This window comes from Siniperca chuatsi, linkage group LG22, assembly GCF_020085105.1.
Source record: "Siniperca chuatsi isolate FFG_IHB_CAS linkage group LG22, ASM2008510v1, whole genome shotgun sequence".
NCBI lineage: Eukaryota > Metazoa > Chordata > Actinopteri > Centrarchiformes > Sinipercidae > Siniperca > Siniperca chuatsi.
In genome coordinates this window covers 23,284,408-23,308,240 of record NC_058063.1, presented here as the reverse complement: position 1 = coordinate 23,308,240, position 23,833 = coordinate 23,284,408, and the positions used below count along the sequence as shown (strand labels likewise).

Genomic DNA, 23,833 nt, shown 5'->3' with positions numbered 1-23,833 from the left:
ACACACACACACACACACACACACACAGACACAGATAGCTGAGATTCCTGCTGAGAGCTGCTTTAGCCGCACAGGCTAACTTTAGCAACAGAGAGACACGAACAGTGTGCGGAGGTGAGTCTCTGTTGACGGCAACGTTGCCTCTAAAAGTTGCTCTGAGTCTCATTGCTCAGATCAATGTGTCAAACGCTAAACGGCCACAAGTATGTGGACGCCCCCGTCCTTCTGGTCTGTTTGTCGCTTTAGCGTAAACTACAGCAAACAGCGTAAACAGAGTTTTGGAATGAGATACGTTCCTGTGTCCACATACATTTGGCCATGTAGTGTATTTAGACGACGATAATGTCGACACACTGAACTGCAAACTGAAGGACGGGGCATTAACTGTCCACACAGCCGCGTTCAGACGGGACGAACGTGACAGGTGGAGGTGGGAGATGAACCTCGGTGACAGGACGGGACCTGGTCTGTAACAGACGAGGACAGTCAGCAGGACAGGGACTGCAGCCTCCTCAGGGGGGCGCCGCAGAGCTGGAGAGAGGCAGAGACACTGCAGGAGGTGGATCTGAGTCAGAAACCTCCTCCTCCTCCTCAGAGTCGTAGCTCCGTCAGGTCTGAACTCGCAGACGTGAAACTCACGTCGAGTCGTTCAGCGCGACTCGCACGTCCAGAGGACGTCATCGTCTCTGACGTCCGTCCAGAATAAACCTCCAGAAACCAGCTGAGACGCCAGAGGAACAAAAACGCTCCTCCTGCCTGCAGAACCTGCCTGAGAATCCTGCAGTTTCTGAGTTTCCTTCAGTCTCGCAGTGATCCAGAGACAGCTGTCTGTCCGTCCACGGGTCCACTGCAGACAGGAGCTGCTGACTGCTGGTTCGGCACGTTTGTTTTTGTGTAATAGTGTAACTAACGTAAACTGGAGAGTGATGATCGGCGGATGTTTGCCTCTCGTGTCCCGTCAGGCCTTCAGCTCTACGTTAGCTGATCACGTATTTGATCAAAATGCAGGCGACGCTGATCACAAAGCTGCCAAACTCCACACATTCCCACTTCCTGCGCAGACAGGAAGCGGAAAGGTCGGAGTCGGAGCGCTTCCTTGTTGCCGAAATGCACAAGGTCAATAATATGATGCTGCGAGGGCCGACGGCGACCTACGCACCTGTCGCCAAGCGCTGGCCTCTGTGACGGAAACCACCAGCGTCCGATCAATAATCGACAGATTGATCGGAAATGAACAGAATCAATAATATACGCAAGAATTCCTCAAAACAAATAAAACCCAAACTGACTGAAGAGAGAAGACATGTTGCGTGTTTGGGACTGAAACTTTATTAACGAAACTTTATTAACGAAACTTTATTAACGAAACTTTATTAACTTGATGAAACTTTATTAACTTGATGAAACTTTATTAATGAAACTTTATTAACTTGACGAAACTTTATTAACTTTATGAAACTTTATTAATGAAAGTGTAATAAACGTAATTTCACTCCTGAACTTTAAATCTTTAAGGTGCATTTTGTTTTTATCTGATCTTTTATATTTATTATTGATCTCTGAACACGTTTCATTAATATTCTTAGACTCATAACAACCACATATACATATATATATACATATATATATATATATATATATATATATATATATATATATATATTACCAAATATGAAAGACTTTGATAAAAAGACATGACAACACTGAGTATCGGTTAGCAGCTGCAGCACGCGGGGTCTCACGTTATGTCACCGGGGCATGACTCACCTTACCGGCCCGGAGGAAACGGGGAGTCTCGTGGAGGCCACGCGCTGCTCCGCTCACACAGTCCCCATCGCTCCGCTGCGGAACAAACAAACGGCGGGGCAGAGAGTTCAGCCGTGGTCCGGGTCCGGGTCCGGGTCCGGGCCTGTCGGTACCGGGACACACAGACGGTCGGAGAGTCAGAGAGTTGGGTGGGGGCGCTGCTGTGTCTCTCTCTCACACACACACACACACACACACACACACACACACACACGCGTTAAAGAAAAGTTAAAACACTCACTAACGCTGTCTCCTCCGGTGTAACGGCGGCGGCAGCTGATCCTCAACTTTCGTCGGGGCTGACGTCACCGTCCGGTAAACGGACCCGTCGGTGGGAAAAAGTGAAACAAAGTGACGGAAAGTTGCGGCCCGCTGCTGGGCGGCGAATCACGGCAGGACCGGCCGCTAGCTGCTCGCTGAAACTCGGTAATCCGGTCGTTTGTCCGGCCCGGTGGCCGCTCCTGCTGCTCCTGTTCGGGGCGGGGCGGGGGGAGTTTATCGGTAAACCGAGCGTGAAGCGAAGGTTTTAACGGAAAACGGAGTTTTTAAGAAAGGAAAAGGAAAGAGAAGAGAGAGGGGGGAGAGAGGCGGAGAGGCTGGCCGGTGGCCTGGCCGCGCGGCGGGTGTGTGCGCGTGAGTGCGAGCGCGCCCCCGTGACGGAGGAGCGAGGCAGGCGCGTCCCCGTGACGGAGGAGCGAGGCAGCCAGTCAGCCGGCAGCTCCGCCCTGCCGGGGCTGCAGCTCCGCCCTGCCGGGGCTGCAGCTCCGCCCTGCCGGGGCTGCAGCTCCTCCAGCGGGCTCAGACAGACGTCTCACTCCCACCGTTTACCGGCACAGAAACTTCCCGGTTAACAACAACATGTCAGTCAGTGAAGTCCTGCAGGGAAAATGTTGCTGCAGTAAAAGTGTAAAGTCTTAAAGCAGTGAAATGTCCCTGTGGCTGTTGTGTGATTACCGTATCATTGTTGTGGAACTTAATTTAAAAAACAGCTAATTTAAAGTTTCTTTGCTCGCTGATAAACCTGCAGACGTCGGAGGACATGAAGTGAACACTCACACACATGGTCACGATGTGGTTTACAAATCGGCGTGCAGAAAGTTATTCTAACTGTAGTAAATTAAGTCAGGTTTCACATTTGGCTCATGGGCCCTGCTGTCAAAATGCTAATATGGAGAAATAACTTGCTGGACTTTGATTGCATATGATTACCGAATCACTGCCGTGGTTCTGTGCCATGTGTGCTTGAAGCTGCAATAAAAAACACATGTTTTCGGCTGTACATAGCAGCATTTTTTTTAAATTTATCAGACTGTCTTTTACTTTTCTTACTGAAATCCCACCGCCCTGACCCCAGATGTAGAAGGCCATGAGGTGGATGTTGTGAGGGAGGAGGAAGAGGAGCAGCAGCACACACAGCAGTCAGGTAAGTCTTCACCCTTTCTTCTTAAAACGTGTTCATAACATTTGGGGGAAAAAACAAACCGATTACAGTTAAGAACATTTAGAAGAACAGGTGAAATGTAAAGTTTTTACCTGTAAAACCAGAAAAGGCAAAATCTTATTAAGATGTTATGTGCGCTCGCCAGTGTAGGAGGAAGTATTCAGATCCTGAAGTAACAGTACTAATACTACACTGTAAAAATACTCTGAGTCTAATCCGGAAAAAGTCCTTAAAGTATTAAAGCAGTGAAATGTAATGATCGATCGATTAATGGAGTGTTTGATGTTTTTCTGTGGCAGATTCTTTAATAAATCCTCCACATGAATCACTATCAGCACTGTTGTGAATTAGTGATCTGGATCCAGGGATTAATCATTAATGGGGGGTCGGTCATCCTCTCACACAGACGATCTTTGCCCCGATGACGTTGCACTGGAACCGGAGACACGCGCGCACCGGATGTTAAAGGAGCAGTCTGTGTAATTGACAGACATCCTCAGGGACTGCATGGAAATTGTTGGGGGGGTAAAGGAGAGAGAAGGAGGGTTATGAGATTAATTATACATATCCACGCACCAGATTTGTTTTTCTTTATTTAAGCAAAGTTTAAAAAAGGCTGAACGATTCCATCTATATAAATAGTTACATCTCGCCACGGACCGTCGTAACTCCGGCAAATCTGAGCACGCCGACGCGACGCACACATTTTTAGATTCAGCGTGACTGACACTTTCCGACGATATCTTTATTATTATGTCCGTCACACATGATCGCCCGTAAATCATAGTAAGCAGACGCTCGTTACAGCTGCAGAACCTGCCTGAGAATCCTGCAGTTTCTAAGTTTCCTTCAGTCTCGCAGTGATCCGGAGACGGCCGTCTGTCCGTCCACGGGTCCACTGCAGACAGGAGCTGCTGACTGCTGGTTCGGCTGGGGACAACATGACAAAACGTAAACTAATACAGGCTGTATAAAGCAGCATAGTTTTAGCTGGCTGTTCCTAATAAACTGGCAATAATAAACCCAATAATTTTCATACGGTCCCTCACATTCGCCTCTGTCTCTCTCGGTCTGTCAGGTAAATAAGTTTTCACCACCTCCGTTTCTGTCTGTGTGTTTAGTCAATGTCAAACATCACGAGTTACTGGGTGTGTGTGTGTGTGTGTGTGTGTGTGTGTGTGTAAAACAGGAGGGGGTGGGGTCAGGAAACACCTGGAAGTCAGGAAACACACACACACATAATAAATTAAACCAAAAAAAAGCAGTATTTGTTTAAAACGCAGTAAAAACGAACCTTGAAGTAAGTTTCAGTTTGTGTCCTCGGGGAGCGGCGTGTCCGACCTTTGACCTGCTCGTGATTGGTCCACACTGTCTCCCTCAGGATTTCCTCCTGTGATGTAATAAAGGAAGTGCGACCGCAGGGGGCGCTGTTGCACGGCTCTGACTTTGTACAAGAGGCTGATTTTAACAAAGTTATCCGGTCTTTAATGATTCATCTGCTGAACAAGTCCAGAGCTCGACGTTATTAACAAACATCACAGTTATTACAGTCGTTCAGAGGAAAAGCAGCAGATCTGCAGCCAGGAAGGGATTTTACAGACTGATCGATTGATCGTCTCAGCTGAACTCGTATCAACTGTTGGAGTTTAATTTATAACAGAACATATTTTATAAACTCTTCACATGTTTGTGTGTAAAAATCTTAATCTGTGAAATAACTGGAGATAAATGTAGTGAAGTAAGAAGCAGAAAGTGAAAAGAAAAAACTAAAGTACAAGTAGAAAGTTCAAATCTGCGGTCCAATACTTGAGTGAACTTACAGTATTTAGTTAAGTACTCAGATCCTGCACTGCAGTAAAGTGACACCGCTCTGTGAAAATACTCCGCCACCAGTTAAAGTCCTGCATTCAAACCCTTACGTTAAAGTGTTATCAGCAACATGTAGTCAAAGTGTGACAGTGACACACTCAGATGTCAGTTTGTTAGGTACAGCTAGCTAAAACTAATGCTGTCTAATACAGCAGTCCTGTAATAAATCCTCCTTCATGAACGTTATAATGTTCAGTTTCTGTTGAAAAGGGTTGATTCAACTGAACGATCATTTTGGAGGAAGTAGTTTGTGGTGCTGTTGAATTGTATTGCATCTATTATTGTTTCTAGGGCTGCGGCTAACAATTATTTTCATCAGCGATTCATCTTCCCATTACTTTCTTGAATAACCGATTGTTCATTCGGCCTATAAAATGTGACAAAATACTGTAAAATACCTGTAAAATGTCTTAAAGCCCAATGTGACGTCTCCAAATATCTTGTTGTGTCCAATCAACAGTACAAAACCCCCAAATTATTGATTCACTGAGATATAAGCAGAGTATCTGCTCATTTTAATGACTTTTAAGACCTTTTTAATATCTCTAAAAAGGAAAAAATAATACCATCACCGTGGCAACAGAAATCAAAGTAGACTACAATATACACCGTTAGTTTTATTGAATTTGAATAACTGAAATATTCAGTGCAAAAGTACCGACACCACACTGTGCAAATACTCCACTACACGTAAAAGTCCTGCATTCAAAACCTTAAGTAAAAGTATTATTAGTATTAAATATACTTATTAAGAGTCGTCCCTGTGCAGTAAAACGCTTCCTGTCAGTGTTTATTATATCTGATGTTTCTGCATTCATGTGTGTGTTGCATTTTACTGCTGCAGATGTTTCAGGTTGAGCTCATTTTAACTGCTTTATATCCTGTTGGGCAGTTTAACCTGCAGCAATGCATCATGGTCTATAAGGTCATCACGTGTTTGCAGCGTCGCCGTCCTGCGAGAACCACGTATCAGAGAAACAGCCTGTTTTCAGCTCTGTGACGAAGCGTTTCCCAGCTGATCCGAGGGGGGGTTAAAGAGTTTATTCAGCTTCAGGAGGAGGAGGAGTTTCCTCAGCACATGAAGGAAACTCTTCATCCTTCAGCTCGTCACTAACACCTGGAGATACGAGGTTTCCACCGGACAGGAAGGGGATGAAACACTGCGATCTGTGAAGTAACTGAAGCCGTCAGTGAAGTGAAAAGTCCGATAGTTGAACTGAGATGTAGTAGAAGTGTAAAAGGTGCATAAAATGGAAATACTAAATGTACTTAGTTACAAACTAAACAGGAATGGCAGCACCAGCTAACTATTCATGTTTCTTCATAAAATATGCTCTCGGCTCAGCTGCTGTCCTCAGTTATTATTATTATTATTATTATTATTATTGTTCCTCTAATATCTTCGGAGCCTGAAGACGACGTCACGCCGACTGAAAGGCCTTCTGTCAGAGCTATAATCAGCTGTCATCTATATTAGATATTTCTTCATATTTCAGTGGAGGTGCATCTAAACGACAGCGGAGAGTTGGTGAGTTGAGGGAAGCGAGCAGCCACGGCTTTATGTACTGGCTCCTTCTCAGGAAACACGCCACAAGAGATTACTACTCCCAGAAATAAGGATTTTTCTGTTTCTGTAAAAATAAACAAAAATATGCAGCATCAAAGGAGAGAAGAGAAGAAGATGTGTCCTGTGGGATCTTTTGATGTTTCCAGTCTGTGTGACGGAAACGATCTCTTACCAAATAAACTTAATATTCGCTGGAAAACACATCACATGTTTGCACGTAACATTCAGTCGTTCACACGCATACAAATCTCCGACGTGAAGCTTTAAAAACACAAACAGCAGATACGTTCGCTGCTGGTCTGAGTCTGAACACGAGGACACGTAGAACATCAGCAGACGTAATGTACTTTCAGTTTGGATCAAAGGACATTGGACAGGTTGTTATGTTGTTAACAGAAACCTCCTCTTTCCCTCACTCAGGGGTCTATACGTTCATTTATCCAATCAAATCTGTTGTGGGGTGACCGTCCCGCCCCTCCCCATCACATGCGATCACACTGTCTGCAGAGCTGCCAGAGATTTCGGTCTCATGCGTCCACCGGTTTCTCTTCTTCTATACAAGGCAGGAAACGTGACGCCTTTATTTTTCAAAAGAATGCTATAAATAATTGTTTTCATTGAGTTTTTTTTTTGCCGCAGATCTGACTCCGATGACCTTCCGGGTCTCAGTTGGTGTTCCTTCTCCTGATCAGAGCCAGTCCAGACTTGAAGGACCCCCCCCTGCTGGACAGCAGAGAGGAATGAGCGTCCCTCATGTTGTCCCTGAACGTCCTGGTGGAGTAGTAATACAGCAGCGGGTTCACCACACTGTTGGACGCCGCCAGACACAGCGTCACCACCACCGCCCGCTGTAGCGCCACCGTGACGTCACAGTTCCAGCCGCCGCACACGGCGTGCAGGTGCAGAGATCGAATCACGTGATAGGGCAGGAAGCAGAGCAGGAAGGTCGCTGTCACCATGGCGACCAGGTGCACCGAGCGATGTCTGTTGCGACGGCGACCGCTGCCGTGGAGGCCAGAGCGGGCCGTCAGGCGTCGCACGAGACTGCTGTAGCAACTGATGATTGTGAGGAAAGGGAGGAGGAAGCCGAGAGCCAACGCCACGTAGTTTAAGATCAGGACACGCCCCCAAGAGGAGGGGTTAGACGGCTCGAAGCAACGAGGGAACCCCGCCCTGAAAGAGACAGAAAGACAAGCAAATGTCAAATGTCATCACTGTAAATACCTTTTTATTAATAATTATTTTCTTAGTCTTATTAGTGGAGCTACAAAGGTCGAGTTTGTCCTGAGGGTGGCGCTAAAGGAAAGGTCACGGAGTCGTTAAAAACTCACTCAGATTTGGCCAGTAGCTGCAGAGAAAGTGTTGAATAGATGATGGACAAGTTTTCCACCATCAGTGTCGTAAAAGTCTTCAAGTCGTTCGCTTCATTAAAGCGGCGTTAGCTGTTTTTTGACGACAGATGATCATCTTATAAAGTAGATGATGCTAACTTTAGCTTTCTGCTTCCGCCTCCAGCAGCTACAGGGCGACATGACGCTTCATCAGGAGGTGTGTCTGTGTCTCCTGATGGACGTCGGTCCGGTCTTCTCTCCGTCAGCTCTGTGTTTGGTCTCCAGCAGCTGCTGAGGGAAACATCTGGCTCTTTAGCAGCTAGATGCTCCGCTACGTTCAGCAGCTGCTCTCTGACTGCGTCTGTCTGCATCGTATCCTCATGCAACGGTTCGTAGACATCTTACGAAAAGTAATGCACCATAATCCTACGAACGTCCAGCAGCCGGCAACAGGTGTACCGGACCATCGTCGTCATGGTAACATTAAACACGTGGTTAACGTTGTGACACGGTCGCAGTTTGGTTCGGTTTTAAAAAAAGCTCACGGTTACGGTTAAAATAAGTAAATCGCGTGAATTAACTTGCCTACGTTTCTTAAAATAACTTAACGTTGACTTTCTGTTTCACACGGGACACGAACCCCGGCCTCCCGGGTCAAAGTCCTGTGTTTAACTCGTCCACCTCCCTACGTGGACTGTGATGCTCATCTGATCCCGTCATAATCACTGAAGCCACTAGAGCTCGTACGAATGATCACTTTTCGGATGAGGACAGCCGGTCTGAGGCTCTGCAGAGCTGGTGATGATTCTTTGCGGGTTCACAGCCTCCAGAAACACTTTTTAAATTGTGTGAGGAAGGTCCTATACTGATAAAGTTTCTTACTAATCCCAAAACGACGGCACAGTCTTGCAGCACTACTCACTGCTGATGTGAAATGTGAAACACCGCTGGCTAATGAAGCAGATTCAGACCATTAAAAGCAGTTCTACTCTCCTGTTCCTTATCTTTCAGTCATGTTCTGTGTTTACAGAAACCCATGAATTCAGACGCAGCAGCTGGAGAATTTCTTTCTCCCCGAGATCCTTCAGATGTTTTCCAAACCTTCCTGCAGTGTTCAGACGGATTTGTCTCCTTCGAGAAGCCATTGCTTCAGTTCATTTCTACGTGATCAGTTTTCATAGAAATGAAGTGAAACTGCCTGGAAGGAAAGAAATCAATCGAACAACTGATGGATGTACTTTAACTTTATCGGGACGACGGTTTTGGAGACAAAAGAAATGTATCTTTGAAGATGACGTTAAGAAAAAGTTTCAGTGATTCAATAAATAAAAAAATAGTTCAGTACTTTATTTATTTGATTTATTTAGGATGTTTTTAAACCTATTTAAGTCGCATAAATTACTAAAGTGTTTTAGGTAAAAACATTAGCGTAAGTAAGTACGTAAGTTAAATTAAGTGAAAACATTAAAAAGGAGATAAAGTAAAAAAAAAGTAAAAAAATTAGAAATAAATTATTTAAATAAAAAAGCTAAAAAGATGAAAAGATAAAGTTTACAAAAAGGTCATGAAGTTAAAAATAAACAACAATTATTATTATATTATATATTTTTATAGCTTTTCACACATTTTAAATATTAAATTTTAAAAAGTTTTAGTTTTTTAAAGTATTTAATTTTTAAATCTACAACCGATTTCAGATCAATAAAATGTTGAGGTGAGCGACTCTCACCTGTTTGTCACCCCATTGGACAGGAAGGGGGCGGAGGACACGCCCACAAACAGCCAGACTCCCACACACACCAGTAAGGCCCGAGTGGGCGTGGCCTGCGCACGGTGACCTAGGGGCCGGGCCACGGCGAGCCAACGGAGCACGCTCAGTAGAGTGAGGAAGAGGATGCTGAGGGAGGAAGAGTGGCACTTCAGTCATTTTATCTTTTCGTCACGATCGTGTGTGTGTGTGTGTGTGTGTGTGTGTGTGTGTGTGTGTGTGTGTGTGTGTGTGTGTTACCTTGTGTACAGGTTGACGTAGAAGCCGTAGACGCACAGTCGGCACAGCCAATCAGGGAACTCCCACACCCCGCCCCTGAAGTAGTAGGCCAATCGCAGCGGGAGGGTGAGGGAGAAGCTGCCGTCTGATAGGGCGAGGTTCATCATGACCACGCAGGAGGCGGAGCTCCTGGAGGGGAAACATGAAGAGAGAGTCAGAGCAGGGCTGCGAGGAGGGCAGCCATGTTGGCGAGCACACTGACTGGATCTTAAACGCTGCAGTTCCTCCGATGGCCACCGGATGCTGCTGTGATCTGGGGCCGGTGTTCCAGGACAGATCAGAGCTTCTCCACATCACTCGCCCGACCCACGGACGGTTGTTTAAATCTCCTGACGTTCATATGTTGTGAGCAAATTAACCGTATCTGTAACGATCGACACTCCCAGTGTTGCTCAGAGCTTTGAGTGTGGGCGAGCCCGGCGGCCATCGCCATGTTGCCCCTCACACAGCCTGAGTCCGCCACTGCTATCTAATGTGGATTCCCGGGAAACTGGGAGGGTTTTTTCATCTGTTGTTTACATTTTTTTTTGGAAGATATTTAAAGATGTTGACTTGAAAACCTGGACACGTCTGAATCGTGCTGTCCAGTGGTTAAAGGTTGGAACAGGTGAGAGAGCTTTTACAGGCTGTGGTGTAAATGCTGACAGCAGCAGAGTGTGTGCAGATACATTAGGGAGTGGAGTTCTCATGGGACAGCAGCACAGTGGAGGTGGAGGTCCGCCTGCCGACAGCGGCTCATGTATCACTGAATTAAAGCTTCCGGCTGCAGCTTGTTTGCACCGTGGCTGCACAGGTAACGCACTCGCAGCTTTGTGTGGTCAGCGTTTCAACACAGTGGGTGTTTCTGACAGCTGTGCATGCTGGAGCAAACATCTGGATTTACATCCAACAGCCTGGACGGGCCTCGAACTCGAGCCGTACTTTCCTGGTTCTGAGTCGTATCGCAGTTTTGATCATGTTATGATGGGATGTTTGCGTATGTTTATATCCTTGTGTGCCTCCTCTCCGGGACTTTCCCTCCTTCCTCCCGTCACCTGATTGCCCCACCCATTTTCACACCTGTTTCCTCTTTCACCTCCTCACCTGCACCTCACTGTATATGCCGGCCCGGACGCCTTGTTCCTCTGTCAGATTGTTAAAGTCGCGACGCTGCTCATGTCCTGCGTTCAAGCCTCTGTTACGCCTGCAGCCCGGAGTCCGTACCTGTAGATACCGAACCTCGTTTTTTACCAAATACTGAAGGTGGCTCAACACAATTAAGTTTATCAACTTAACTTATTGATCTGACATGAATGAAAGATTAACTGGGAGAACGCCTGAAAGTGATGTGACACAACCTGCTGGAGCTTCTTCCCTCACAAGTGATCTTTGGTCGAGTTCAGACACACAAACTGACAACAGACAGGTTTCATTTTGTCATCAATTCATTACATCAATTAGCAACGGCTGATCTGAGCCGCCGGCGGAGACGTTGGTGAGAAGCTGCGACCTGAACGTTTTCTACACGGAGCTCTGATAACCAGAGGAGAGATAAAAGAGCTGTTAGTGTTGGAGTTTAGCGAATCTGTTTGGCTAACCTCAGCGTCCGAGCTCAGCGTCGTGACTTTACTTTGATGAAACTGATTTTTTTGTTAATAAGTTAATAATCCATGTAAAACAGTTAATGTGGGGAATATTGAGTCAATAGAAGACTGTACACTTCGTTTGAATATTTGATTTGTGAAGTAAAGAAGATTAGAGGCCAGATGCCTTACATTATATTTAAAGGACTTCACTACCCACAATGCTCTCGGAGAGACACTCAGAGTCCCTTACAGTGTGCCCAGATAGTTTTTCACATTCACACACTAATCTTGGTAGAACCGGTTGTGGTAAAGGCAGAGTACAAGAGAGTGCAATAAAGAAATGATCAGCATTTGATTGGCTTTACCGATCCGTTAAAACGAGCGCCCCGACACTGATCCCTGCGAGCGGCTCAGCACACCTCTACTGAAAAGTAAAAGTTGCTGTGCGACATTCTGCTGCACTGAAAACAAACCAAACACGCGCACAAAAAAACCTAAAATAGATCTGACGTCCACTGATGGATTGAAGCTCGGGGGAAAAAACAGGTTCTTCTTCAATCCGCTGATGACTAATGGAGACAGAGAGCACCACCCTAATATTTCTCATTTATGCACAGTTCAACAGATGCATTTCCACCATCGCCATACAAACAAAACCAAACATCTGTTAAACACAAACAAACTTATCACACAAGATAAAAAAAGGCTGAATACAAAGACTGCAAGAAGACACCAATAACGCACCTTTTAAAGAACCTCCAGTCGGGTGCCATTATAATGATGATGTCATTAAAAGGGCTCCAGACTGAATGGAAGTCAGTGGAGAGACCTCACAAAGATAGAGATGCGTGTTACCTGCGGGTGCTCTGCATGAAAAAGACGGCCAGCGCTCCGATGTTGCAGAGAAACGCCACAGGAAAGAGCAGCAGGTAGGTGAAGGTGTAGGCGCGGTACTTGAACGCGTCGTCATCATGGAAACATTTCACAAGCTCCATGGTCACCGAGGTGTTGTTGCCACCTCCGCCAGGATTGGTCAGCAAGTGTTCTACAAAAAACACACACACGCACAGTATATATATTTAAATACACAGAATTTATTGACACACAAAAAAAATCACAATAACTCACGATAAAGGCTGCATGTTGAGCGTATCAAAACTTTTATAAACCCACATAACTGATATTATGAAAGTAGAGGGGGGCAAATTATTATCAGCTAAATGTACTTAAAATGAAAGTATTAGCTGATAATACATTACTACAGTAAAAGTGTTCGTTCTGCAGTAAAATGTCTCCTGCGACTTTTGCGGATGGCCGCCCACCATTGAGTCTGGTTCTGCTCGAGGTTTCTGCCTCTTAAAGGAAGTTTTTCCTTGCCACTGTGGCCAAGTGCTTGCTCATGGTGGGATTTGTTGGGTCTCTGTAAAAAGTATTATAAAGAGTTCGGTCTAGACCTGCTCTATAGGAAAAATGCAATGAGGTAACTTCTGTTATGAATTGGCGCCATATAAATAAAACTGAATTGAATTGAATATCTGATTCTATCTGACATTATTAGATTGTCTGTGCATCAACGTTAGAGCAGCATTTTACTGTCGTAGCTGCTCGAGGTGGAGCTAGTTTTAACTGCTTTATATACAGTTAGCTAGTTTTAACTACTTTATATACGGTTAGCTAGTTTTAACTACTTTATATACGGTTAGCTAGTTTTAACTGCTTTATATACGGTTAGCTAGTTTTAACTACTTTATATACAGTTAGCTAGTTTTAACTGCTTTATATACTGTTAGCTAGTTTTAACTACTTTATATACAGTTAGCTAGTTTTAACAACTTTATATACTGTTAGCTAGTTTTAACTACTTTATATACAGTTAGCTAGTTTTAACTGCTTTACATACGGTTAGCTAGTTTTAACTACTTTACATACGGTTAGCTAGTTTTAACTGCTTTACATACGGTTAGCTAGTTTTAACTGCTTTATATACTGTTAGCTAGTTTTAACTGCTTTATATACAGTTAGCTAGTTTTAACTACTTTATATACAGTTAGCTAGTTTTAACTGCTTTATTTACAGGAGAGCGAAAAGAAGAAAAACAAAGTTATTATTCACAAATCTGTTTTCAGTTTTTGGACTTTTCTCTCATCTTTGCTGTTATTTGTGAAATATTGATCATTTGAAAAATTATTGAAATTCCCATGTGGGAAGTTTAGAGGAGAAAAGTTTGTTGGAACTGATAAAACATGACGAGGAGACACAACACACTGACTTTATACAGTGCTGCTAGAATTGTACTGAGCACCCTTTAGAAGTTTCTTTATTTCTGCATGAATGTGATCAGATCTTCTAAGTCTTCAAAATACACGCAGAGGACCCAGTTCAACAAATGTGAACCTTTGCTCTCAGTGCCTAGTGTAACCCCCTTGAGCAGCAATAACTTCAACCAAACATTTTCTGTAACTGTTCCTGTATCAGTGCCACACATCGGCTTGGAGGAATTTTGTCCCATTCCTCCTCACAAAACTGCTTCAACTCAGTGATGTCGGTGGGCTTCCTTGCATGAACTGGTCTCTTCAGGTATTTCCAGAACATTTCCATTGGATTCAGGTCTGGGTTTGACTCGGCCATTCTAAAACGCTTGTTTTTTTTCTGCTTCCAACTACTGCCAACTCGAAACAGAACAACTTTACAGTGGAGGATTCATCGACCACTATTACCACCTGCAATACAACATGGACCCGGATTAAGGAAACCCATCCAAAAGGAAAAAGAGAGACTCCTCAGCAGACACTGACAATCTACAAACCACGGAAACGGAGGTTCGTCTGCTGGTCAGCATAAACAAATAACTGGATCTTCGAGTATCACTACACGAGGAAGTAAAAGACGTACGCAGTAGCCTGGAATTTGCCCATAACATCGTGATACTGCAAAAATCAAAGCAGGAATGACAAACCTTTGTTACAGCAGTCCATGAACAAATGCATGCATCACTAAAGAAAATACGCTGATGAAAGAAACTATTCTAGACCTGCAAACCTGTTCCATGCGCGGCAACCTCAACCTCATCCTGTTGCAAGAAATCTCGGTGTCAAATTTATGTTTTGAGCAACATATCACTCAGCTCGTCCAGTCATGTTCTTATCACCTCAGAATCAAAAATCTGATCTATTTTAAATCTTAGTGATGCAGAAACTGTTGTGCATGCTTTTATCTCCTCACGCCTCGATTACTGTAACGGCCTGTTCACTTGCCTTAATCTAAAAACTCTGACAGACTGCAGACTGTACAGGACTCAGCTGCTCGGCTGTAAACCAGGACCACGTCACACCTGGTTCAGCCTCTTTACATCGGCTCCCTGTTGGTTTCAGGACTGATTTTAAGATCTTGTTGATTACTTTTAAGGCTCTTCATGGCTCCAGATCATATTTTAGACCTTGTAATCCCTTATGAACCTTCACGTAGTCTGAGATCTTCGGGCAGGGGTCTCCTGTCTGCTCCTGAGTCCAGGATGGAAACTAAGGGGGACAGAGCTTTTGCCATCAGGGCCCCGAGGCTCTGGAACAACCTGCCCGAAGACATCAGGTTGTCTGAGTCAGAGTCTTCGTTTAAGTCTCGTCTCAAAACACATTTTTATCTGAAAGCAGATCCTGATTTTACCTGAACTGTTTATTTTATTGCTTTTGTGTATTTTATTTCTCTTGTTGTGAAGCACTTTGTACTTTGTTTTGATAAGTGCTCTATAAATAAAGTTTTATTATTATTATTATTATAATTATTATTATTATTATTATCATCTTAGGTGTCCCGGAAAAATCACCCAACACACCAGAATCAGTTATCAGAGACTTCATGACAACTCACTTGAAATGACCATCCAACACCGTCAAAAACATCACGGAGTTCTCCGCCTCCCGTACTTCAGTCACAGTAATACAGAATACGTGTTGTTTCTATAAAAACTAATGGTAACCAGTATACTGCTGTTCCAGCTCTAATACACACATACAGTTAAACACAGAGTGACTGCAGGCTGAAACACACTGTAAACAGTCCTGTAACTTTTCAGTCATCAGAGCCCAGAATCTCTGTCTGAACCTAAACACACAACAGACCAAAACCACCAGGAAACTTAGGAGGTATTACTAATGTTGTGGAGACATGAATCTGTTTACACAGTCACGCTGTGGGGACTCGCATTCCTTATGGGGACAGGTCCCCCATAACGTAAATCATTCAGTTTTAGGGTGAAGACGTGTTTCAAAGTTTAAGCTTGGGCAAGTAGCGGTTACAGTCAGGGTTGGGGTAAGTCTCCAGGAAAGTAATGTAGGTCAATGTAATGTCCTCTGAAGTGATGGAAACGTGTCTGTGTGTGTGTGTGTGTGTGTGTGTGTGTGTGTGTGTGTGGTATGTAAACCAGGCCAAACCAGTCGGCCAGTTTCAAACAAAGCTGCTTTCATTATATAAACACCAGCCAGTCACCTGCAGAGAAAAAACACCTCTTTCCTGGTATGTAAATTTGCCTGCTTATCTAATTAAAAGTACATTTTTGAATATATGATGTACTCTGTGTTTTCTAATTTTAGATCTCATGTAGTATTCTGGTGAAGAGGAGGGAAAGCATTTGTTAACATCAGTTCAAAGTTAGTGTTTCCTGGAGGAAGTTCAGTGCGCTGAGAAGGTTTCCGTGTGAAAGATAATATTATGGCTAAAACGAATTATTAATGTCAACTCATCGCGACTTGATATTTTTTAACATGGGGAATTTTTACAGTCAATGTATTGTTGTTTTTTCCCCTTCAGACATCCAGAAATGTTTTTCCCCCACGTGATTTGGCTGCGTCTTTGAATGCTGGTGTGATTAAAAGCTTTTAATCGTTTGTTCAAAGAAGTAAAATGACCTATATTTCCACTTCTTGTGGTCATGTGCGTCATGTTTAATTATGACTGATGTCTATGATCTGTTTATAAAATATGACGCACTGTTTTAGATTAAATCGCCCAACAATATATAAAATAGAAAAAAATAATAGTGTTAAATAAATGAATAAATTAAAGATCAATGCGCTTTCCATTAAAAAGCATGTGCAAACACCCACCAAAGACCAGAATAAGAACTGTATTTACATAATAATGCATCAATCGTAATAATCTTTGATAAAATAACACAGTGAAAGGGGCCGTCCTGCGTAATTATTACTTTTGATATTTTAAGTGCATTTTGCTGATATGATTTCTGTTTCAGAGACTTTACTGCTTTCACTCGCTCCATCAGCAACATCTCGGTCCTCAGACTTCATCGGGAAAAGTTAAGGAAGTAAAAGTAAACGCGTTCTTTGTTCGGCTTCGGATCGTGGTGTGATTCGCCCTCCAGCTGAGCGCTACGCGGGATTTCTACAGCACGTTTCCAGACTTCTGAATCTTCACCCGCTTCTCCACCTGTTTCAGCGATTTAAACAGGTGTGGAGGAACACCTGAGCCGGTGGGATTGAGCCTCTGGGCCCAGTTTTGCGTTGTGAAGACTCGTAGATTGATCAGATTGTGGTCAGATTGTTGATTTCCCCTCTGCTGCCAGTTACATCCCGTTAACGGTTGTCCAGGGTGAGCAGCTCGTCCCTGTCTCTCGTTTTTGTCTGGCACTGTGTCAGGCGTTTTCGTACAAAGGAGCTTAGTTGTAGCTACACTGGACCATGGACGGATTCTGAGTATAATAAACATTTTCTTCAGTTGTTGTTAAAAACCTGTATTAGAGCCGTTGTTTCGGCTGAAAATGGCGTTGACAGGATACAACCATTTCTAAAAGCCAAGCGGCCATCCGTGGCTCTGACTCGTCTCCTCTCAACAGCCAATTGCGAACGATGTTTACGTGAAATTCCCACAGATTTCTCCCGAAATATACAAACACTTGAGCGCAGCACGGCTGTGACCTGACTGCTGTGACCTCTGACCTCCTCGCGGGTTTGTGTTTATATTGTTGCTGATGCTGGAAGATAGTTCACGCTAACGTTTGACCTCAGCGACCAACAGGGGATGGAAGATCCGGCTGCTCTGCCCGGTGATGACAAACCTTCTGCTTTTCACGAGCATGTCAATAATTCACTGGGTTTGTAAACAGTTTATTTAACTTAAGTTAACTTAAGTGGTTTTTTTATTGCTATTTAGAGTTTTCATTCTCATTTAGCTTCAGTTCCTCAGTGGTTCACACGGGAACTCTTCATCCTGCAGTTCGGCTGAAGAGTTCAGAGCAAAACAACGCAGAGACAGGTTTCCACCGAGTCCGGGGAGCCAGCGAGTTCAGAGTTAAGACTTCTGTTTTAAAAGCCAGTCAACTGAAACAAGTGTTGCCATAGTAGCACACATACAGAACAGAGCACCGAGAAACCGCAGCTGAACGCGTGAGAAACAATCCTGTGCACCATTTAAGGCCCTGAGTTTAGAGAATGTGGTCTGAGACCTGGACGGGATCTGAACTCGAACTCGTTTTGTTTTGAAAGCTGTCACTCACCGTTCATCCCGTCACGGCTTCAGCTCTCCTGCAGCTGTCGGTTCGTTCATGTTCGCCTCCGCTCCGTCTGTCGCTCGGCATTCAAATCCTCCTGTGAAACTGTCTGTGGGTGTGTGAGATGCTCGGCAGGAATTCCATGGAAGTAGGCGTAGACACACACACACACACACACACACACACACACACACCGGCAGAAAGCCAGCACACACTCAAAACTTCCTCACTGTCTGAACTCTAACGCAGATCACATAAGTTTTCCTAAACAAGTTTCCTGAAACCTCTCTCCACGTATGTTTCGCCTCGTTAGTCGGCGTGCTCGCGAGGCGATCACAACACAGTTTTTCCTCAACTGCTAAAACACGTTTTCTGAAACCCAAAACCTCATCTTCACGCACCGCTTACAGAACCGCAAAATCAGGCTCTCCTGTTCGGAATCAGGCTCTGCGCTCAGATCACAACCAGAGTGATCACAATGATCCGCAGAATCAGAAAGACTTTATCGATCCTGAAGGGAAACTCTTTGTTACAGCGGCTCGTCTTTTACTAAGTAAATCAAAATATAACGCACTATAATACAGCTCGGATATATTAAGTACAAAGTGGATATAAGTTTAAAAGATAAGCTAAAATAAGTGTAAGTACAAAAGTGGATTTACAGGTTGATAGTTATGTTTCATGTGCACTTGTATCAGTTTGCTTTTCGTCTTTACGTCAGTGCACACAGGAGAAAGTACTGGCAAACAATATAAAACACTATCAAAACTATAAAAACAGGTCAGAAAGTAAATGAAGTACCAGGTGGGTTTACCGGCTGATGATAATACAGTATAATAATATAAGTAATAAGTAATAAAGCAGTGGTGCATGTACTGTCGAGTTAAGTGTAGCTTATTGAGATTATTAAGATATTGCACAGCAGTAATGGAGGAATATAATATCAATATCAATAAATAGGAAAAACTAACATGCACAGGAGTATTAAACACAGACTGTAATAAACTTTATTTATAGAGCTCTTATCGAAACAAAGTACAAAGCGCTTCACAGAGAGAGATAAAACACCACAGGGAGTGGTGAAATAAATAAAAAAACAATAAAATAAACAGACAGCTCAGGTGAGATCAGGATCTGCTCTCCGATGAAAAGGCTTTTTAAGAAGAAGCTAATCAATAAGATCTTCAGATCGATCCTGAGACAAACAGGGAAACCAGCAGCTGCGGTGTGAAGATCCAGCTGTTTAAACAGAACAGGCGCACGATGGTGTTATCCAAACATGTTTTACATCATTTTTGCTCTGAGCGGGTGCATGACGAAGTTACATAAACACACACACACACGCACACACACACACACACACACACACACACACACACACACACACACACACACACACACACACACACACACACACACACACACACACACACACACACACACACACACACACACACACACACACACACACACACGCACACACACACACACGGAAAATAAAAAGCATTAAAGGAAAGAGCGAACAGCAAAACATCAAAGATCAAATCAATCAATTGCCAGTAACGTGGGAACAGTAAGCACCCGGGAATTAAAAGTTTTAAGTTCACGTTATTAGCGTGTGAAGTCAAATCAGACGACGTCAGCCAGGCGGGAAAACGCGAACAACACGAGCCTTCGATGCGTTTCAGATCGGGAAGAATGGGTTGTTACTTTTACGAATAAAAACAAACACATTTCAAATCATTTTCATCTCATTTATGAGCTTATTTTTTATTTTTGTGTTTTCTACGTAATGACGTCGTCATGCTGTGACATCACAACGTCATTTAGCAACTTTTAGCAACAAATCAACCTGCTTCACCTCCACCCTCACCTGCCTCACCTGCCTCACCTCACCTCCACCCTCACCTGCCTCACCTCACCTCCACCCTCACCTGCCTCACCTGCCTCACCTCCACCCTCACCTGCCTCACCTCACCTCCACCCTCACCTGCCTCACCTGCCTCACCTCACCTCCACCTGCCTCACCTCCACCTTCACCTGCCTCACCTGCCTCACCTCCACCTGCCTCACCTGCCTCACCTCACCTCCACCCTCACCTGCCTCACCTCCACCTGCCTCACCTCCACCCTCACCTGCCTCACCTCCACCTCCACCTGCCTCACCTCACCTCCACCTGCCTCACCTCCACCTTCACCTGCCTCACCTGCCTCACCTCCACCTGCCTCACCTCACCTCCACCCTCACCTGCCTCACCTCACCTCCACCTGCCTCACCTCCACCTTCACCTGCCTCACCTGCCTCACCTCCACCTGCCTCACCTCCACCCTCACCTGCCTCACCTCCACCTCCACCTGCCTCACCTCCACCTTCACCTGCCTCACCTGCCTCACCTCCACCCTCATCTGCCTCACCTCCATCCTCACCTGCCTCACCTGCTTCACCTCCACCCTCACCTGCCTCACCTCCACCCTCACCTGCCTCACCTCCACCTTCCTCACCTCCACCTGCCTCACCTGCCTCACCTCACCTCCACCCCTCACCTGCCTCACCTCCACCTCCACCTGCCTCACCTCCACCTTCACCTGCCTCACCTGCCTCACCTCCACCTGCCTCACCTCCACCCTCATCTGCCTCACCTCCATCCTCACCTGCCTCACCTGCTTCACCTCCACCCTCACCTGCCTCACCTCCACCCTCACCTGCCTCACCTCCACCTTCCTCACCTCCACCTGCCTCACCTGCCTCACCTCACCTCCACCCTCACCTGCCTCACCTCACCTCCACCTCCACCTGCCTCACCTCCACCTTCACCTGCCTCACCTGCCTCACCTCCACCTGCCTCACCTCCACCCTCATCTGCCTCACCTCCATCCTCACCTGCCTCACCTGCTTCACCTCCACCCTCACCTGCCTCACCTCCACCCTCACCTGCCTCACCTCCACCTTCCTCACCTCCACCTCCACCTGCCTCACCTCCACCTTCACCTGCCTCACCTGCCTCACCTCCACCTGCCTCACCTCCACCCTCATCTGCCTCACCTCCATCCTCACCTGCCTCACCTGCTTCACCTCCACCCTCACCTGCCTCACCTCCACCCTCACCTGCCTCACCTCCACCTTCCTCACCTCCACCTGCCTCACCTCACCTCCACCCTCACCTGCCTCACCTGCCTGCTCTGACACACATTTAGACATTAACGAGCTCTCGTTATGTTTCACCTGCAGCCTTCGTGCTGATCTGATCTGTTCACTCTTCGGCCGCTAAAAGGCTTTAAAGAGCTGCAGTTTGCATGAAATTTGCACAGTTTGCGTAAACAACGACAACGCCTCGTTTGTTCATTTGACAATGAAGACAACGACATACCTGCTTTAAACGAGGGGCCACCTGTCAGCTGACCTCTGACCTCTGTGAAGAACAATGTGACACAAGCTATTTCCGTTCTGCGAGAGCCACAAAGACAAGAACTGATGGCTGTTGGTTTTGCAACGTGGAGAAACAGCACGGACCTGCCGTCTCTTCAGCCAACACCTGAGATCCTGCGCCGACACCCAGACGAGCCTCGAGCAGCCAAAGGCGGGTGTTCGATCGCCTTATTATGAATCCAGCTATCCCGTCCGTTAAAAGATGATTTTAGGGGCAATAAAAACATGACACATTAAGATAAAGGAGACAACAATAGCAGCTATAGGACCTGAACTGTACAGATCCCAAAAACGTATTGACAACAATACAGTTTCCTGCTGAAACGCTGTAACCTTCATTCGTAAAGCACGTTACAAAGAGCTCGACAGGAAGTCGCTGAGCTGCAGGAAGGTTGTTGCACAGCGAACACGCAAAAATAACATAAAACACAAACTGGAATCATTTATTTATTGTTCTCTTTCTTCCCCTCTCGACATCCCGGCCTCCTCCTCCTCCTCTTCAGGCCTCCGTCCTACAAACATGTCCGTCGACTTCCCTGGCGACTCGCTCCCTCCCCACAACCGCTCTGACCCTGGCGTCTACATGCATCTCCGCCCTCGCCTCCACCTACGTCCTCCTCGTCGCCCCTCTCTCCGCCCTCGTCCTCTATCTGGGATCCCGGCGATGGAGACGACGGCGCTCGGTTTCCACGGCGGCTGTCACGAGTCACACCGACTTCTTCACCTGCAACACGGCGGCCACAGAGCTGGACTGCGGCCTTCGGGTACGCCTTCTGCTACTGCAGCAGCTGCGTCGACCTCCCAGTGATGTCGTCCGCGGGGGCCTTTATCGGGACGTTCACCTGGTTTGGACGGATGCTCTTCCCCGTCCTGACCTGTGTGGAGCGCTACCTGGCTGTTGTTCACCCAATCACTTACCTGGGTCTGAGGCAGGCGGGCGGGGTCGGGATCAGAAACATCAGAAACATGGTTTCCTGCTCCTTATGCACCTTGATACCGGCACCTCCATGCTAATCCTCTCCTTAGCTGTCACGACTTTCTGCAGCCGTTCTGTTCCCCGCGTTCTGATTCGCCCGCGGCCAGGGAACGTGGGCGGGGCCAGGGCGCAGGTCGACCAAAACAAAGCAGAGGGCCGTCCGAACCATTGCAATCATAATGGGAGCGCCGTGGTTTAAGCTCGGTGGGAATGTGGTTGCTATTATACTGAGGTCCTCCACAACAGTGAGCGAAAGTGTCAGGTGTTTTGGGGGCGGCGTCTACCTTTGTGTTCTCTCTGGTGCTGTTTCTGCTGTTTCTGCACAGAGCAGGAAGACTAGCAAAGTGTAAACGCAACACCGAGTCAGGATGGGGGTTGGGTCAAGGTTCAGAGCTGCGTGTTTTTCGGATATAATAAGTATATTATCGTACATTTCAGCATCCAAGCTAGCTGTATTTACTGTATACAGACGTGTACGCCTGCATATACCTGTTGTTTTTCCAGCCTACTGTAGACGAAACCACGCCCACGTCCGTGTGATGAAAGCCTCGACGGCAGCGTTCCCATGGAAACCTCGCTCACGCGGGTCCCGCAAGTTATGACAGCTACAGTGGCTTGGAAAATAGCGATTATGCGGCGCTGAATTTGATGAATTTACTGTTTATCGGACCACAAATGAGACAAGAATTAGCTATCTAGCTCGTTTAAACTGCTTTATATACTGTTAGCTAGTTTAGCCCAGTGGTTCCCAACCTAGGGGTCGGGCCCCTCCAAAGGGTCACCAGATAAATCTGAGGGGTCGTGAGATGATTAATGGGAAAGAAGAAGAAACAAAGTTCTGATACACAATTTGGTTTTGGACTTCTCTTTAATTTTTGCTTCTTTAGTTCAATGTTGGACAGTTTTACCTCTCCAGACCTCCAATAATAATTAAAACTAAATATAAAGTTTAGAGGGGAAACGTCTCTTTTTATGGAACTGAAACGTGACAACTAGACACAAGCCTTAAACACTGGGAACCACTAGAGTAATCTTAAAACAACGCATTGCATTGTATAAATGTACACGTTTTATTAATGGACAATTGTAATCTTAAAAGTAACGAGGCCTCCAGCTGTCAGATGAAAGTTAAGAGTACAATATTTCACTCTGAGAGTATAAAGTAGCATTAAATGGAAAGGCTGTGCTACACTTGTTAGTCGAAACACTGATCTGCTGACGGACTCGTCGCTGTGGGAACCGAAATGACCCATAGTTTAAGATTTGAACACTGCTGACACCGGTATCATAAGTTAAGAACTTGATG

At 45.6% G+C, this 23,833-nt stretch overlaps 3 protein-coding genes across 3 annotated transcripts in view; 1 reads left to right on the top strand and 2 right to left on the bottom strand.

Annotated features, from left to right (window-relative positions):
- LOC122870076 (kinesin-like protein KIF1C) overlaps positions 1–2,430 on the bottom strand; it is a 30,216-nt gene extending 27,786 nt beyond the window's left edge. Inside the window, 2 exon segments of the mRNA XM_044183803.1 lie at positions 1,768–1,909; positions 2,048–2,430. The gene's annotated coding sequence lies outside the window, so the exon portion shown is untranslated.
- Positions 2,431–5,718: 3,288 nt separating this feature from the next.
- LOC122870203 (cysteinyl leukotriene receptor 2-like) lies at positions 5,719–18,916 on the bottom strand. Its single transcript, XM_044184192.1, has 5 exons — positions 18,132–18,916; positions 12,482–12,671; positions 10,023–10,190; positions 9,744–9,911; positions 5,719–7,856 (listed from the first exon to the last, which is right to left on the bottom strand). The coding sequence occupies exons 1-5, from the start codon at positions 18,136–18,138 to the stop codon at positions 7,349–7,351; spliced, it is 1,041 nt and encodes a 346-aa protein (XP_044040127.1). The 5' UTR covers positions 18,139–18,916; the 3' UTR covers positions 5,719–7,348.
- Positions 18,250–23,262, top strand: LOC122870280. Its single transcript, XM_044184408.1, has 2 exons — positions 18,250–18,273; positions 22,055–23,262. Exons 1-2 carry the CDS (start codon positions 18,250–18,252, stop codon positions 22,724–22,726), a joined length of 696 nt encoding a protein of 231 aa, XP_044040343.1. The 3' UTR covers positions 22,727–23,262.
- Positions 23,263–23,833: the final 571 nt, after the last annotated feature.

Excerpts from the sequence above, each read along its gene's own strand:
- LOC122870203 (XM_044184192.1), bottom strand. Across the intron at positions 9,912-10,022 it reads TACGTCAACCTGTACACAAG|CATCCTCTTCCTCACTCTAC; the intron begins GTAACACACACA and ends TTCCTCCCTCAG. Across the intron at positions 7,857-9,743 it reads TCCAATGGGGTGACAAACAG|GGCGGGGTTCCCTCGTTGCT; the intron begins GTGAGAGTCGCT and ends TGTCTCTTTCAG.
- LOC122870280 (XM_044184408.1), top strand. The coding sequence starts at position 18,250 with ATGCTCGGCAGGAATTCCATGGAA. Across the intron at positions 18,274-22,054 it reads TCGGCAGGAATTCCATGGAA|GCCTCCGTCCTACAAACATG; the intron begins GTAGGCGTAGAC and ends CCTCCTCTTCAG.